Source organism: Aphidius gifuensis, linkage group LG3, assembly GCF_014905175.1.
Source record: "Aphidius gifuensis isolate YNYX2018 linkage group LG3, ASM1490517v1, whole genome shotgun sequence".
NCBI lineage: Eukaryota > Metazoa > Arthropoda > Insecta > Hymenoptera > Braconidae > Aphidius > Aphidius gifuensis.
Window position 1 is genome coordinate 22,005,473 of NC_057790.1, and position 18,261 is coordinate 22,023,733.

At 23.7% G+C, this 18,261-nt stretch overlaps 3 protein-coding genes across 8 annotated transcripts; 2 read left to right on the top strand and 1 right to left on the bottom strand.

Moving 5' to 3' along the window:
• The first annotated feature begins 6,074 nt into the window (after positions 1-6,074).
• LOC122852866 (histone H3.3A) lies at positions 6,075-8,122 on the top strand. Its single transcript, XM_044152953.1, has 3 exons — positions 6,075-6,244; positions 6,772-6,901; positions 7,022-8,122. The coding sequence occupies exons 2-3, from the start codon at positions 6,774-6,776 to the stop codon at positions 7,302-7,304; spliced, it is 411 nt and encodes a 136-aa protein (XP_044008888.1). The 5' UTR covers positions 6,075-6,244; positions 6,772-6,773; the 3' UTR covers positions 7,305-8,122.
• Positions 8,123-8,614: 492 nt separating this feature from the next.
• On the top strand, positions 8,615-10,801 carry LOC122852865 (histone H3.3A). Of its 2 annotated transcripts, none has more exons than XM_044152951.1 (3): positions 8,615-8,976; positions 9,881-10,019; positions 10,141-10,801. In XM_044152951.1, the coding sequence occupies exons 2-3, from the start codon at positions 9,892-9,894 to the stop codon at positions 10,421-10,423; spliced, it is 411 nt and encodes a 136-aa protein (XP_044008886.1). In that variant the 5' UTR covers positions 8,615-8,976; positions 9,881-9,891; the 3' UTR covers positions 10,424-10,801. The 2 variants fall into 2 exon arrangements, with proteins under 2 accessions (XP_044008886.1, XP_044008887.1); XM_044152952.1 differs by lacking the exon at positions 8,615-8,976 and adding an exon at positions 9,543-9,717.
• Positions 10,802-13,473: 2,672 nt separating this feature from the next.
• On the bottom strand, positions 13,474-18,174 carry LOC122852867 (nuclear distribution protein nudE-like 1-A). Of its 5 annotated transcripts, none has more exons than XM_044152956.1 (7): positions 18,004-18,174; positions 17,216-17,429; positions 16,706-17,133; positions 16,438-16,623; positions 15,934-16,085; positions 15,215-15,285; positions 13,474-14,187 (listed from the first exon to the last, which is right to left on the bottom strand). In XM_044152956.1, exons 2-7 carry the CDS (start codon positions 17,296-17,298, stop codon positions 14,133-14,135), a joined length of 975 nt encoding a protein of 324 aa, XP_044008891.1. In that variant the 5' UTR covers positions 17,299-17,429; positions 18,004-18,174; the 3' UTR covers positions 13,474-14,132. The 5 variants fall into 5 exon arrangements, 4 of the variants coding, with proteins under 4 accessions (XP_044008891.1, XP_044008892.1, XP_044008889.1 ...); XM_044152957.1 differs by lacking the exon at positions 18,004-18,174 and adding an exon at positions 17,504-17,833 and having other exon boundaries at positions 13,475-14,187; XM_044152954.1 differs by having other exon boundaries at positions 13,633-13,793; positions 18,004-18,173.
• Positions 18,175-18,261: the final 87 nt, after the last annotated feature.

Consider the following 18,261-nt stretch of genomic DNA (forward strand, 5'->3'; position numbering starts at 1 on the left):
TAAGAAAATTACAAAAATTTAAAAAATCAAATTTATTTGATAACCGTGCATTTATGATTGATTGATTGATAAATTTTTTCCAAAAAGAAAGAAAAATTAATTTATAATTTATACAGGAATTTTTCTTTTTTTTTTTTCTTTAATTTTCACATCCGTTTATCTATATAAATCTGTACAAGATCAAAACTATGAGGCCAAAAATAATATTTATAAAAAAACAATGATGAAAAAAGTAATTAAAAAATTGATTTTATTAGGTCTGTTTTTTATATAACAAAATTTATAAATAAATAAAATAAAAGTATGAAATAATATACTTTTAAAATAATAATAATTTTTCTGTGGTTATGATGATTTGAAAATAAATATTACAATAAATAATGTGTGAAAAAATATAAATTGAATATAAAATAAATAGTCAAATATTAAAATTTAAAAAACAATAAATTATATTGTCATTTTTTAACCACAGAATTATTTATAAATGCACTTTAGGATTTAACAAATTTTTTTGAATACGATATTAATTGTATACTTAATCCATATAGCAGTGTTCTTTACAAGTACAGCCGAACGAAATAACTCTTTGAATTAAAATTAGTTGAATAAAAAATTTAAGAAAATATAATAAAAACGGTATTAAAAATTAATAATAATAATAATTTAGTATTTCAATGCTTACTTGTAAAGACCACTTATTTTATTGGCTCATTGTGATCGCAACAATTATTATTAAATAGTTTTTCTTTTTTAAATTTCCATATAACAATATTTATTTTCATTGTAAAATAAATATTAATAGCAATAAATTACTTAGGCCTATGAAAATATAATTTTTCATATTTAAAAACAATTAAACAATGACGGATTAAAATTTTAATCATGCGATCATACTGAGCGTAAAATATTAGGACAGATACTTTTAAATATTTAAAAAATAATAATTAAAAAAACAAACATACAATATACACACACAACAAAATAATAAATAAATAAAACTTATAATGTTATTTTACTTATAATATGAGATGAAAAAAAAAAGGTCGTATGATAATAAAATAATAGCAATTATAAAATTCAACAAATTTAGAATTAATAATAAAAAAAAAAAAAAAGAAAAAAAGTAAAAAAAAAAATGAATAAAAAACAAAATAGGCTAATAGGAAAATAACAAAATAAAAAATTATATAGCAGTGTCTAAAAAAAAATATTTAAAAAATTAATGTAATCGAGAATAATCGATTTAAAGTTATTGCCCTCTTGTTGGTTATCGTATTTTTTTTTTTTCAACATTTTTTTTAGCTTCTTTTTTTTATAAATAAAAAACTACAGTATGCGATGATAATTATATTAATTAAATTTAAAATTAAAGCCACATTTTAAATGTGTGTCTGTGTGTGTTTGTATAATTATTAAAATTAATAAAAAACTTGGAATAAAATAATAATTTTTTCATTTAAATTGCACAAATAGAAAAGCAAGGAAAAAAAAAAAAATAATTGATAGCCAACATAAGGGCACAACGAATTGAAATATATTATATATTTTTGAGAAAAATAAATAAAAATTACAAACTTATATATACTCAAATGAATAAAATACATGCTTGACAATTTGATCTGTTTGTGCAAATGATTTTTCTGCGTTTGACAATGTTTAATTCGATTTTTAAAAATATATTATAATTAAAAAAAAAAACAAGAATGCGCTTTGATTGTTTAATTATTATTTGTACAAAAAACCTACAGGATTTATGAAATTTAATAATTAAAAAACATGGACAAGAAGAGAGAGAAAGAGAGCATATGGCTTAGTGGAAAAATTATCAGCACAATTCAGTCAAAAAGAGACGATGAAAGGTAAAAGAAAAAAAATATTAAAACATAATCATTTGAATAAATATCATCGCAATTATACAGTAAATAAATAATTAAAAAATTTATAGTATTACGAAAAAACTTATATAAATTAAATTGAAAAATTAATTAATATTTATTTTAATTAAACAATTTGCCAATTTAAAAGAAAAATTACATTTTTATTTTCATTTTTTTTATTTTAAAAATAATATAAAGCCAATGATGGATTAAATAATGACAATATATTTGTTATTTGCTGGAGTAAATTAAAAAATAAATACGTACGAATAATAAAATACCTCATGCAACAAATTAAATGTCTAAAATCACACACATACAATTAAAAAAAAATAATAATCATTCTTATAAAATTATGTGCCAAATTTGGCACTTATGTAAAGAAAAAAAAATTATATATACAAGCATTTTGGACTTAAAAATGTAATTTGTAATTTTATCTTTTACATCCATCAGATTGTAAATTATTTTTATTTTTTTATTCCCAAATAATTAATTTTCCATTGTAAAAAATTGACAAAAAATATTGGCAAATACAATGCTCAATTTGGCAAATTGATAATGAAAAAAAAAATAAAGAAGAAGCTAATTAATTAATCATGAAAATAATAATATTTTCCAATTTATAAAAACTCTATGTAACTGAATAAATAATTATGTTGTTTACAATCACACATACACACACTGAAAGACAATTTATAAACGTGATTTAACAACATAGTCTTCCGGAATAGCAACAATAAATTGTAAATTCATCTCCAATGAAAAAAAAATAAATAAAAAGCAATACTTTGAATAATGAAAAATAAATGATAGTAATAAATTTTGGCTTATATAAAAATTTATAGAAATGATAAATAAAAAAATTTAAAAGAAAATCTAATGTCAGTTATAAATTGCTTTACAGTGCGTTGAAATTACAAATGTTTTTAATGAAAAAAATGAAAATTAAATAAACGTAAAATTACAATAAGTTGTGGAAAATAATTTTCATGATTTTAAATTTGCTGTTAATCCGATTGAAAATATTTCAATAATATATATGAACATTTTTTAAAATAATAAAAATTATTTGTATTTTAAATAGTGGTTGTTTCCCACATTTTATATGTGTATATAATAAAAAATACCTGTTAAATTGTAAAATTCATATCATCTTTTTCAATTGTCTGGATTTTTAAATTTTCCAATATTTTATGGCATAAGCAAAAAAAAAAAAAAGTAATTATTATACAAATTGTACCTTGATAAATTTGTTTTAAATTTTTTAATCCATTTTTTGTTTTTGAATATTTAAACAATAAAAATAAAAAATGTCAATGTTTTTATTTATAAAAACATTTTTATAAAATGGCAAAAAAAATTTATATCTGAAAAACCTGGATTATTTATTTTTCTGTATGCACAATTTTGTAATAAAAATAAGATAAATAAAAAACAATTTTTTTATCATAATAAAATATTGAACGAAAAAAAAAAAAAACTGTAGCAAATTCTAATAAATTTCAGTACAAATTGATAATTAATAAATATGGATAAAAAAAAAATAAAATTATTATTAATATGATTGTGAAAAAGATGGAGTGAATTAATAATAAATAATAAAATAATAATAAATTGATAAACCATATTTTTCATTTGGCAAATATCAACATTAAAAAATTAAATTTTTAAATAATCAAAACCCAATTTTACCATGATACGAAAAAATAAATAAAAAACAAATGGATAATAATTTTACTATTTTTCCGATGACTGAAAATTTATATTAAATAAATAAATAATGACAACAATCTGATATGGCATAATAAAATTCGTAGAACGAATTAAAAAAAATTTTCTTTTTTTTTTTTTTTTCATTTTTTAAATAATTTCTTTTGAATAATGATATTAAATTAAAATAGAAATAATAGTTATATGTCAATCAATAAATTAAAACAAAAAAATTTATATTCCAAGTTTTTTTATTATCAATTTCCAATTCATTATTCATTAATCATTTTATTAACTAAATAAAACTAAGTATGTCAGTTCAATGACCTAATTATCCAATTATTTTTACAATTGTTACATTTCTAACAATGTTTAATAATAACCTTTTTTTCTTTTTAATTCTATCTAAATTATTTATTTATAATTTTTTTTTTTAATTAGAAGGCCAAATTTTTATTTCATTCAATGTACTTATATGACTTAATATATCAGTTACAATTTGTATAATTTACAGTTACAATTTTTTAATTAGAAAAAAAACTTTTACTATTATTATCATTACCAAATTATTATTATTATTATTATTATTTTAGCATCACATATCGATAAATTTTTAAATGATAAAGAAAAAGATCAATTGATTTTAAAACAATTTTTATTATAGTAAAACTTTTAATTTTCAATTATTGTACAAAATTTTAATTTTTAATTTTTTAAATAATTGAATATTTCAATTTTTTTACCGATTGTACAAACACGATTTGCTTGATAATTTTTAAATTTTATTGATGCAAGTTTTTCCAGCCGATCAATAATATTGTCAATTTCTAATTCAGAATATGTTCCAATCTTTTTATCTTGTCGCAGTTTTTTTAATAATTTTATATAACATTTATTTTCTAAATCTTTTTCTTTTAAATATTCAAAACGACTCATTATTGCATCAAGTAACATAGAAGTAGTTCGATTAGTCTTCATAGTATACTCTTTGATTTTTTTATCGAGTAACTTTGTTGCATTACTTATGCTTCCAGACGTACAATTCATACAGTAAGTACTTAATATTCTCCAGAAAGCTTCTACGTCTTTTTCAAATTCACCAAAATCACTCATGTCTGCTCGAAATTTTTCTATAAACTCTAATTTATATGATGATGTTTTTACTAGAGGTGCTTCATTAACAGTTTCTGAAATCAAAAATTAAAAAAATTATTATATTTTACTAGTAAGTATTTCTAGTCTACTATTTTTAGTCATTTAGAAGCTTGCCTTCAATAATCCATGATGATGGGTCCCGAATTTGATCAGCATAAAGTTGGTCCAATCGACAAGAAATATTTTCAACTTCATATTCCGAGTATTGTGTAATTACTTTTTGTTTTCTCATTTCTTTCAACAGTTTTATGTAAAATTCATTTCTTAAATCTTTTTTTTCAAATTTCATCATACGAGTAATTATTATATCAATCCAGTATCCCTCCTCTTTTTTTAAACTATTAACAATAAATTTTTCAACAGCATTTACTTGGTGATGCTCATAATTCATGTAGACCTTATTTAACATTTTCCAGAAAGTTTTATTTTCTACTTCATCAAGCAGTGCTCTTAATTTGTCATGATTTAGCATTGTTGGCATGACACTTGCTGAAAGCAGAATTTAAAAAAAGGAAAAAAATAAATAATTTTTTTTTTTGATATCGAGTAATGATAATTCAATAATATATATACAATAAAAAAATAATGTAATGTATTAAATAATAAATAAATAGTAAAAACTTTATACACAAAAGTTTTTTTTTCAATATAATATATTGGACCAAGGATCCATTCGTTATTTAACATTTTTTGTTTTTTTAATTTATAAATTTAATTACTAAAAAAGTACGAGAAATAGTTATAAATTTAAATAGTTATATATTTAGATAATTTAAACAAACAATACCTTTAGATAAATAAAAATCTCGATACAAGATTCTGATACTTTTGATACTTGAAAAGATGAAAAGCATCAAAATCAATTTATTATTCATCTTATACAATTGGCCGAACCAAAAAAAAAGCTATTAATAATTTATATATTTAACTTAAATTTATTAACAACGAATTTTTAATTTAATGTTTGAAATAAAAGAAATTATATGGTGTAGTTTTTAAAAAAATGCGACTGCACTCGATTTTGTAAATAACAAATTTGTACTGAGGAGACACGTTAGCCAACGTTAGACACGTGGGGTTTTATCAGGTTTTGTTAGGTTAGGTTTATGATTTTCATTGATTTTCAGTCACGTGGCGATTTCATGAAACACCAAGTAAATACTAATGAATGCAAAGTGCGACAGAGCATACAACAAGCAATAACGATAGAGAGAGAAAGAACGATGGCTGACAATAAAATAGTTCCCAAAATCGCCGCGCGACTGAGGTGTTTTCAAACTCGGTGCAACTCGGTTAAGCTCGGTACAGCTCGGTATTGGATGTATAATGTTTTTTTGTCAGTTTTTTTGTGCGCTCGGCCGCTCGTGTGTCTTTATTGTGCTTTGCTGTCTCTCAGTGTACATACCGTCACTTTAATAACGTTCTTGTTTCTTCAACTAAACGATCAAATTTTTATCGTGTTATAATTCAACAAATAACAGATTAATAAATCTCATCAGGTAATACATATTTTTACATATAATTTAATCATTTATTTTATCATCATTGTATTTTTAATTATTGGGGCATTGTTTTTTTCGTAATTATTTTATATAAAATATTAATATTATCTTGATATTTGTCAATTAATTTGATAGCGTCTCTCCCACGCAGAGAGAAAATACGCCATCCGCCATTTTGTGTTGTGAATTTTACACGGTTTTTTGGAGGGAAATTATTTATTATATTGTTCAATTTTTTTTTTTATTTTTCATGTTAAATTTATTAAAATATCATTGTTTCATCATTATTTTATTGGCTAATAATTTTTAATTAACGAAAAAAACAGTGTTCTAACCTCAAAATTGAGATATAAATATTTTTTTTATTGATAAATAATAGAGGTGTGTGTGTTGGCGGGAGGAGGAAGAAAAAAAAAAAGACGACACATACATCTGTTTTGTCCATATGCATGAGCAATATTTTCATTTATTTTTGTGGTTATAAATAATAATTATTAATAATTATATATTTATTGTTTAAATAGCAATGGCTCGTACAAAGCAGACAGCTCGTAAATCAACTGGAGGAAAAGCTCCAAGAAAACAATTGGCAACCAAGGCTGCACGTAAAAGTGCACCATCAACTGGAGGTGTTAAGAAACCACATCGTTACAGGTAATAAATAATATATATTTTACATTGATATTATAAATAATATTAATATGTAAATCAAAATTTAATTATTCAAAGAGAATATAATTTTTAATGTTGTTGTTTTTTTGTTGTTTTAAACAGACCAGGAACAGTTGCTCTTCGTGAAATCAGAAGATACCAAAAATCAACTGAATTGTTGATTCGTAAATTACCATTCCAACGTTTGGTTCGTGAAATTGCACAAGATTTCAAGACAGATCTTCGTTTCCAAAGTGCTGCAATTGGTGCACTTCAAGAAGCATCAGAAGCATACTTGGTTGGTCTTTTTGAAGACACAAATTTGTGTGCAATTCATGCAAAACGTGTCACCATTATGCCCAAGGATATTCAATTGGCTCGAAGAATTCGTGGTGAACGTGCTTAAGATAATCATCAATTAATAAACAACCTAAAAATAAACAATAATAAATTGTTTATTTTTGATAAATATCACCGGCATTATGAATTCGTGTTTAATTCATTATTACTTGTAGTCGTTCATTTGAATATTTCATTAATAATCTATTATCACCATGATGTTTGGTTAATAAATTTGAAAATTAAATATTAACTTTTTTTTCTTTTCGGCAAATTTATCGGTTTATAATTAATTAAATGAAAAAAATAAATTTCGAACATCAAAATCAATAATATCCATAATGAAATTTATTTCTTTATGATATTTTCTTCATGTACAAATAGAGTATATTAATATTCATAATCTTATATAATTTTAGTAGGGAAATAAAAGAGTAATAAAAATTTAGATATTAGTTTATTAATTCTTAAAATAATTAAAAATAATAAATTAATATTCTTTTCGATTTAAACAATATAATTTAAGTCGTTATTATTAATTTAAAACAAAACAAAAAATTATATTTTATTTCTCACTAACTTTTATTTTGTAATTTTATCATTATTTAAATAATAATGACATGGGGAAATATCTTATTACTTTGCAAGTAAATAATTAAAATAAATATTAAAAACTAAATTTCAAAATTATTATTTATTTAAAAAGAAATAAAAAAAATAACATTTTTATTCTTCCCATTCAACATTACTTATTTGAATAATAATCTAAAATAAATTTTCAATATAATTATTACTCATTATTAACCATTTTAGAACAATAATTGTTTAGAAATAAATTTCAATATGTAAGCAATGTAAAATAAAGAAACAAAAAAAAAAACTAAATTTCATTATAATGATTTAAAATAATAATAGTTTCATAAAGATTCCGCCATTTTGCAATGCCACAACTTAACAATAATAACAATAGCAATATTGTAAAAAAAAAATTACAAATATGGCGTCGTAATTTTCTTTCCCCTAAAGAAAATTGACCCAAAATAAAACAAAAAAAAAAAAAACTAATTACAAAATACCTATTAGTAATTTTAAATATATCATAATTTAAAAAATAATTAAAAAAAAAAAGCAATTTGATAACAGAGCCAAGTTTGTAAATCATTAACATGATAAAAAAAAAAAAATAATACAACATCAACTGTCATATCAGATAAAGAAAAAGAGAGATAAAAAAAAAAAAAAAAGTTTGGTGTGGCCTAGAGAATGTGACGTCATCAACGTTGAACCTAGCGCGTCGTCGTCGTGATCGTCGTTGTTGTCCATGATCATAGCCAATGGTATATCCCGTCTCAAGTTGTTAGTTTTGCCGATAGCTGCACTTTCATTGGTCGATATGTCTCCGCGGGCTCACTGTCCTCTCTCTGTCTCTCTTACTCTCATTGTATGATTAAATTCTTGTGGCAAAGTAGGGGATAAATTGTGTGTACTTAAAAAAGGACACAATGTTTGTATAGAAAGAATTAAAAGGAGAACAAGGCAACTACCTAAATATTCAAAAGAGGAGAGAGGAAAAGGAATCAAAAAAAAGAGAGAGAGAGAGAATAGATCGACAAGAGAACACGGGGTGTTGAGACGTGCTTTGAGAAGAGCGTCCACTGCCATCGAGGTACATACAGGAAAAATACGAGCAATATCGAGCTCTTGATAATTCGTCCGTGTATTATTAATTAATAATCAAGGTAAGATTATTATTTATTTTTTTTTTCTTGGTTGTTAATTTATTGTTAAATGCATTTTTACATATGTGATTGTGTTTATAGTGACTACCTAAATTATAATTTTTAACGTAATAATTATTGTTTGAAGTTTTATCAAAAATATTATTAAAAAATAATTTTTGTTTCGTGTATATTTGCCACCATTTTGTAATTGACGTTTGGAGGGAATCCGCGTGTGTAATGCATTTCTCAATATTATCAAAAATTTAATTATTCATGTTTTTAATAATTTAATTAAAAATATTTTAAAGATTTAATTGTTTTGTTAATGCAACGTGGTGGGTTGGTTGATTGGAGTTTTGATTATTCATCTTGATGGATTTTTATATTAAATTTATGATTTCCATTCATCATTGATATTGTTTTTTTTTTTTTTTTTGTTACAAGTCTTCTCTCTCGTCTTTCTTTTTTGGGTGGGAGAATATTTGTTGGAGTTTGTGTTCATTGCGCAACGCAAAGTTTTTCCCCACTTTTTGTTTGATGTGTATTTTCTTTTTTAGTTCTTTTATGTTCATCATCTCACTTTTGGTATGATAAACTCAGCTGAAAATAGTGTGTTTTTATTTTGGTTTAATGTATAGTTGTGTTTGTGATAATATTATTGTCGACACCTATGACGGCCAAGCCAACGGACTCTTCCCCTACTATTGAATTATTTATTTATTATATCGTTTCACTCTAATTATTTGCGGAAATTAACAAGTGAGGCGAAATATACAATTTTATTTTTTTTATTTTCAATATTGATATTTGATTTTGACGTCCATTTTAAAGTTGTTGTATTTTGTTTATGAAATATTTTAATAAGAGTATTTATAGGTTATATTTAATAATAATTTTGTTGTTTCATTTTTTTTTTTTTCAGTTTGATCAAAAATGGCTCGTACAAAGCAGACAGCCCGTAAGTCAACTGGAGGTAAAGCTCCAAGAAAACAATTGGCAACCAAGGCTGCACGTAAAAGTGCACCATCAACTGGAGGTGTTAAGAAACCACATCGTTACAGGTAATAAATAATATATATTTTACATTGATATTATAAATAATATTAATATGTAAATTGAAAATTTAATTATTCAAAGAGAATATAATTTTTAATGTTGTTGTTATTTTGTTGTTTTAAACAGACCAGGAACAGTTGCTCTTCGTGAAATCAGAAGATACCAAAAATCAACTGAATTGTTGATTCGTAAATTACCATTCCAACGTTTGGTTCGTGAAATTGCACAAGATTTCAAGACAGATCTTCGTTTCCAAAGTGCTGCAATTGGTGCACTTCAAGAAGCATCAGAAGCATACTTGGTTGGTCTTTTTGAAGACACAAATTTGTGTGCAATTCATGCAAAACGTGTCACCATTATGCCCAAGGACATTCAATTGGCTCGACGAATTCGTGGCGAACGCGCTTAAATTTTTCTTGTATTCTTAATCCTCGTACATACCATTTATTACTACTTTAATAATGATAATTATATTATGTAATAATAATTGATAAAAATCACTTTAGCATCTTTTTTTTTTTTTTAATATAAAAAAAATCATCAATTCTCTATTCGATTCAATCTGTTCTCAATAACAATTACATTTCTATAATTATTATCATCACCACCACCACCACTGTCTCTTCAATAATAAGGAAGAAAATTAAAATTGCGTCAATAATTATATTATTTCATAATTTAAACACACATATTAATTATGAATAATAAACAATTATTTTTGTTTATTTATTTTTCTTTTTCTTTATAATATTTCAAAAACAACATCATGCTTCTGAAATAAGGCAGCTTTTTATGTTTCTTTGTAGTTTATTTTATATTATTAACAAAACAGATATAAACATTTGTCATTAAAAAATATCATTGTCATAAATGTCATTATAATTATTAAATAAATAAAAATAAAAAAAAAGTAAAAAAACATTTTAGGTTTATGTGGTAGACTTTTACGTATCGAATTAAAAATATAAAAATTAAAAAATATTATTTAGAAAAATCAGTAATAATCATTAATAATAAATGGTAAAATTATTGTTTTATGAATTTTTATTTTTTAGATTTGATGTGTAAATCAGCCGAGTTATTTTTAAGAATATTGTCATTCGTGTGAAAAAAAAAAACATTAATAAATAAATAAAAAGTTTGATAAATAAAAGGAAATTAAACAATCATAATATATTTTTTTGTGTTAATGAGTTGTTATTTATATCCTCTGTATTTTTTTAAATTATTATTATGATATACAAGGCGTAAATTAAATAAAAGAACATTTTATAAATTATAGAAATATAGATAGTTATTAATTTGGAGTTTTGTATTAAAATATCTAACATGCCGTACTTTCTTTCTTGCTGCGAGAAAAATGGTAAAAAATCACGGTACCGGATCAGGAGTGCAGAATGTGTGAGTAGTAATTGCAACTACTCCTCGCTCTTTCTGCTCTCCTAGTCGGATATGACAATTGTTCGTGTCAGAATTTAATAATTTGTCAAAATCGATGAGTTACTCCTCGCATATTCTACTCTCCTGATCCGATCCGAGGCATTTTTGCTTTGGAATTTCAAAATACTCACCCGTACTTTCTTGCTGCGAGAAAAATGGTAAAAATTCACGGTATCGGATCAAGAGCGCAGAATGTGTGAGTAGTAATTGCAACTACTCCTCGCTCTTTCTACTCTCCTGATCCGATCCGAGACATTTTAGCTTCGGAATTTTAAATGGCGCTGAAATTGGCGTCTAAGCTAGCGTCTCGAATCTCCTGATCCAGGGATGATTCGGGTTCCAAGGCCTCAAGTTAAATAAATAATTAAAAATGATATAAAATTTAATAAAATTAATTAGAAATTATTAATTAAGTATTAAAATACCCCAAAGAAGTCACAAATATAAAAAAACAACTCTCTGGAATAAGTTACATCGTATTTAAAGAGAACAAATTCAGGGGTTTTTAGCTAAATAATTTTTTTAACTATGATAGAGTTGAGGTTGAGTCGTTATTTTTTTTTTATTAAATTGTCTAGGATCTAAGCTGTCAGAAAAAAATGGAAATTTTTGAAATGGTCAAAAGGGGGTAGGGGGTGGATTTTAATTGTTTTTATTTTTTTTAACTATGATAGAGTTGAGGTTGGGTCGTAATTTTTTTTTTATTAAATTGTCTAGGATCTAAGATAGTTTAGAAAAAAAAATGGGAATTTTTGAAACGGTCAAAAGGGGGTAGGGGGTGGATTTTAACTATTTTTAATTTTTTTAACTATGATAGAGTTGAGGTTGGGTCATTATTTTTTTTTAATTAAATTGTCTAGGATCTAAGCTAGTTTAGGAAAAAAAATGGGAATTTTTGAAATGGTCAAAAGGGGGTAGGGGGTGGATTTTAATTGTTTTTAATTTTTTTAACTATGATAGAGTTGAGGTTGGGTCGTTATTTTTTTTTTATTAAATTTTATAGAATCTAAGCTAGTTTAGGAAAAAAAATGGAAATTTTTGAAATGGTCAAAAGGGGGTAGAGAGTGGATTTTAATTGTTTTTTAATTGCGATAATTACGAATTTGAATTTCTTTTGTCTCTGTCTTTTGCCGCAGAGGGCGTCAGTTTCTGATATTAAAAAAAATAGAAACAATTAAAATCCACCCCCTACCCCCTTTTGACCATTTCAAAAATTCCCATTTTTTTTCCTAAACTAGCTTAGATCCTAGACAATTTAATAAAAAAAAAATTACGACCCAAGCTCAACTCTATCATAGTTAAAAAAATTAAAAACAATTAAAATCCACCCCCTACCCCCTTTTGACCATTTCAAAAATTCCCATTTTTTTTCCTAGACTAGCTTAGATCCTAGACAATTTAATAAAAAAAAAATTACGACCCAACCTCAACTCTATCATAGTTAAAAAAAATAAAAATAATTAGAATCCACCCCCTACCCCTTTTTGACCATTTCAAAAATTCCCATTTTTTTTCCTAAACTAGCTTAGATCCTAGACAATTTAATAAAAAAAAAATAATGACCCAACCTCAACTCTATCATAGTTAAAAAAAATAAAAATAGTTTAAATCCACCCCCTACCCCCTTTTGACCATTTCAAAAATTCCCATTTTTTTCCCAAACTACCTTAGATCCTAGAAAAATGATTTAAAAAAAAATGACGAGGATAGCTCTATTTTTATTAATAATTTATTATAAAAGTTAAGGGCTGGGCCCAAGAAAACCCCTATGTTCCCTGTACTTTAAATTTCTGGACGCTAGCTTAGACGCCAATTTCAGCGCCATGAATTTTAAAATTTGCCCAGATTGACAATTAACTCCTTGCATATTCTATGCTCCTGATACAATCCCATGATTTTTCTCTGCTAGAAATTCTCTGAGATCTTAAGAATTCGAAAAATTTTTACAAAAAAATCTACTAGTTCGTAATAGGATTACAGAATGAAGGAAGAGGTATTCTAAATTATTATAAACAAATACTTTTTTTTTCTTTTTAAATAAACAATTTTATTTCTGTCATTAAATATTATTACATTTTTTATTATTTATTTATAATTATTATATACTTATATAGTCCTTTTTTTTTTTTTTATAATTAATTTCGAAATTTAAATTAACAAAATTAGCTGCTTAAAATTTTTTTTAAAATAATTAATTTCCAAAACTATTATTGTTAAATACAGATAAAATTATAATTATTATTATTAGTATTATTTATAAATTATTATTTCCATTTTTGATCCGGTTTTTGTTATCATGAATAGCCTGCTTGCGACGTATTAAACGTTTTTTTTTTTCTCTAAAAAAAAATCAATTAAACAATAAACAAAAAAATATTAGACTGGTTTTTTTTTCAAACAAATAGATTGTTGTTTTGAACATCAAAAGTTTATAAAGTTTCTTTATGATTATTGTGTATAATCATAATTAATTATGTCAATTGAAAATTTAATAATAAAATAAATACACAAATGATATTTACAATTTTCATTATACTAAAATATTTCTTGAAGAGAATATATTTAATTAATTTTTTATCTAAGTAGATGTTATTGTTGTTAATTAATTTTTTAAATTTAATATTAATATTTAATAATTATTGCAAGACTTGTATGGAGCTGTAAGCTGTTGTAATAATTTACAATCTAATGCTGTTGTTTCCAGTGGTGAGAACACGCACCTGACGTCTAGTCCTGATTGCAAAAAATTTAATTTAACAAAATGTTTTTTGATAATTAAACAGACACTACATATGAACATCTAGTTGTGATAATAAATGAAAATTAAATGATCATTCAAACACATAAATAAAGTTCACATGCTCAAAGTGATATTGATAATTGTAAAAAAAAAAATAAAGTGCTTGCTTTTAAATTAACAATAAAATATCTACGATGAATATTATTAATTAATAATTATATTTATAAAAAAATATATAATATTGATAAAATCTAGTCTATTGTTTCTATATATAAATCAGTGAACTGCTTGATAAATCATCATGACAAATAATTACATAAATCATCATGATAAAATCAAACAAAATATAAAGAAATAATAATTTATTTTTGTATTGTATATGATCATTATAAACAATAGAAAAAAAAATAATTATTATTATTTAATTAAAATATCTATGTACAAATAAAATTTGATTTGTATTGGTCAATTAAAATTATACACATCAAGCGTAAAAAATAATCTATGCTAATTAAAATATTATTTTTATAAAAAATTTTCTGGCAATGAAAATTATATTATCATAAACTTAATTTGTATTTTAAAATTAATATTTTCTTAATATTTATAATGTCATCGATTAAAAAAAAAAAAAAACAAAACAAATATGTAAAAAATTTGTTTTATTTTTTTTGTGCTATATTTTTATAAAACATGGATTTAATGTAAATTTTTTAATATAAAGCTCGACAGTTTGTATAAAACTGGTAATTGTTTATTTATTTTTCTAAATATAAAATTGATTTAATAATGCTATTTTAATAATAGGATAAAATATTCGTTGATGTAAGTACATCAAAGATTGTCATAATTAATTATCCATTAAATTCCATGAATTATTTGGCAGTTAAATTAGCGAGTGTTTACAGATTCATATCTCATCATCCAGATGCATGATTAAACATTAATTTTACAACAACAAAACGACACATTTTTTATTTTTTTTTCTTATTAAACTAAATTAATTTTTTATTTTATTACCTGTACAAGTCTCTCATTGATTGATCCTCACGAGATGCATTTCGACAAGTGTTGAGTTTATTTTCCAGGGCCTTTATAAAAACATACAATAATTTTAATTAATAAATTACATTGGTTATTTAATTATTAATTATTTGTTATAACTAATAATACAAGCTTTAATTAGTACTCAATTAGTAAATGATATTATTCAAATTAACAATGCCAGGATTCTTTCTATAAAAAAAAAAAAACCAAGTTAGTAGGATTAAAGAAAAATAAACTCAAACGAACGACCTTGATTTCGCGTTCTTGGCTTGTGTAATAATTATTTTAATATGTGCTTGGTATTTGTCAATTTATGTACATATTTAATTATTTATTTATGTCAGCACTTTGTCAATTTTGTTGCTCGACCAATACATTGTCTCGATGAGTGTTTAGCTGTCATTTCAAGTGATGTAGTTTTTTTACCACCAGGACAACAACATTTGATTTTTCCACAATCCATGCAGACCCACCTGTCGAGCTACCAAAATACCAGCTACATCATACTAATTCCCGATTTTTAGTTAAACTATTTATTCATTTTTTTTTTTTTGCATGATAAATTAACATAATTGTCAAATTTAATTTAAAAAAATACATATTTAAAGCTAAAATAAACGTGATAAACTACATGCAGTATTTAAAAATAATAAATTTATATTTATTCAAGTATTATTTAATTATTAACTTACCCCAACTTTTCTCATGAGATCACCAATCATGTTCATTGCAAGTATCCTTGTTGATGGTGCCATTGGCATATTCATGTTGTTATTATTATTATTGTTGATGTTGTTGTTGTTGTTATTGTTGTTGTTGACACCTCCAACGACTCCATTACCAACTGAACGAATGACAACAATTTCAAATTATTCATGTACATTCAAATGAAAAATAAATTAAAGTTGTAAAAAAATAATAAAACAATTGTGGAAAAATAAAAAAAAGATGTGTATTAATAATGATGATGATGTTTATTAAATTATAACAGAATAAAATATTTAAAAAAACAAAAAAAACATCAAATTATTTTACACTAACTATAAGCTTAATTTAGTAATAATATAAAAAAATAAAAAATAAAATATGTATTAGAGTTATTTAGTTGTATCTTTTTGGAGATTTAAAACAAGAAAAAATTTTATTTGGTGATGATATGATACGTATTGATTTACTAACAGCATTATTAATCTTACTTTTAACTTGTTGTTGTTGTTGACCATTTGTTATATTTTGATTAGTCATTGGTGTTATTATTGAATTAACATTTGTTTCCAATTCAACTTGTAATTTATTACTATCAACAAGACTTCGTACTTTATCTGCTGATTTGTCATTATCTGGTACATATCGTTTTAATATATTTATTTCTTGTTTAAGATCTGTTATTAAAGAAAAAGAAAATTAGGTAAATTATGTAAATTAAATTAATATTGATTATTGAATAAGTTTAAAAATTATTACCTCTGTTTTCATCCATTAATCTTTGTACAATAACTTTGAGACTTTCTTTTTCATCAAGTTCTGATTCTAATAATGCATTTTTTTCAATTGCTGAATTAAATTTTGCTTCAATAGCCTCTTCAGTTGCTGTATTTATCCTTTGTGCACGTTCAAGATCATCATTTTTTTGTTCTAATTCACGTATATACTTGACAAGTTGATCATGTTGAGATTCTAATTCAGTTGCTCTTGATTGAAATACAGAACAATCAGATGTTTGTTGATTTAATCTTGATCTTAATTGTTCCATTTCAGTGGAAAGTCTTGAATTACGTTGACGTAATTCACGATTTGTTTTTTCTGATTGTTCTAATGATGTTTCCAATTCTTTTTCCAGCATTTGTGAATTTTCTTGGAACTCTTCCAGCTCATGTTCAACCTCTTCTTTTCTGTAATACACACAATTAATACGTAACGTTGCCAAGTTAAAAAAAAAAAGCAAAATTACTTTTAATAACAAAATAAAAGTACCTTTGATACATTTGTTGGGCAACTTCCATCCAATATTGGATCTCATCATCCTTTGAAGTAAATTCAGGAGTATCAAGCTCCATTATGTTGATTATTATATTTTTCTTGTTGTTTTTTATTTCTGCCAGATAAATTTTTTACAACTTCAAAATGACGATGAGATTATTGTCAATGTCCTCAGTAAAAATCTTGCATACTGTTGATGTTATTCCACCTAAAAATATATTTTTAAATATGTTTATTTAATACCAAGATGTCTGGTTTTGTTTCTTTTTTTAATTTCCCCACTTTTTAAATAAGAGAATACTGACTGACACTTTGATAAGTCAGCATGATGATGATAAAAAAAATATGTATATATTATTATTCATTAAAATATCAATGACAATAATAATTTAACAAAGATAAGAAAAGAAAAAACAAGAATAATAAAACTATTTAGATATGTGTCTAGATGATTTCAAGATGTCGATGATTAACATTAGCACAAATCATTTTAAAATTATATTTATAAATAATTAAAAAGGTAATTGAATCAGTATGTCATCACGGAATAAATTAAGTGCATTAAATATACCAAAACAATAGCTAATCATCTGACATATGTGATTGACACTAACACATACTAAATCATCATCATCATCACCTTACAACTTTATTAACAGTTAAACAATTATTATTATTATTATATTTTAATAATGTAAATATTTTCTTTGGAATTTGGATTAATGTTGATAATATAAATGATTATTATTAATATTTAATAACATGTAAACACTATTACTCACACTCGTCACAATTATTTTTTGTGTTAAAATATAAAATTGGTGCTTGCCAAAATGCCAAATTGTGTCTGACAAGAAGAAGAGAGCAAGAGATTACACACGAATGAATGAAAAAAAAAAAAAGTAAAAAATAAAAATGAAGGTTGTGTTCATTTGACGACACACACACACACAAAATGGCGGCGATTATGTTGTTGATGAAGATGAAAATACAAACGACAGAGGCAGCACCATCAAATGTTTATAACAATAATAATTAAT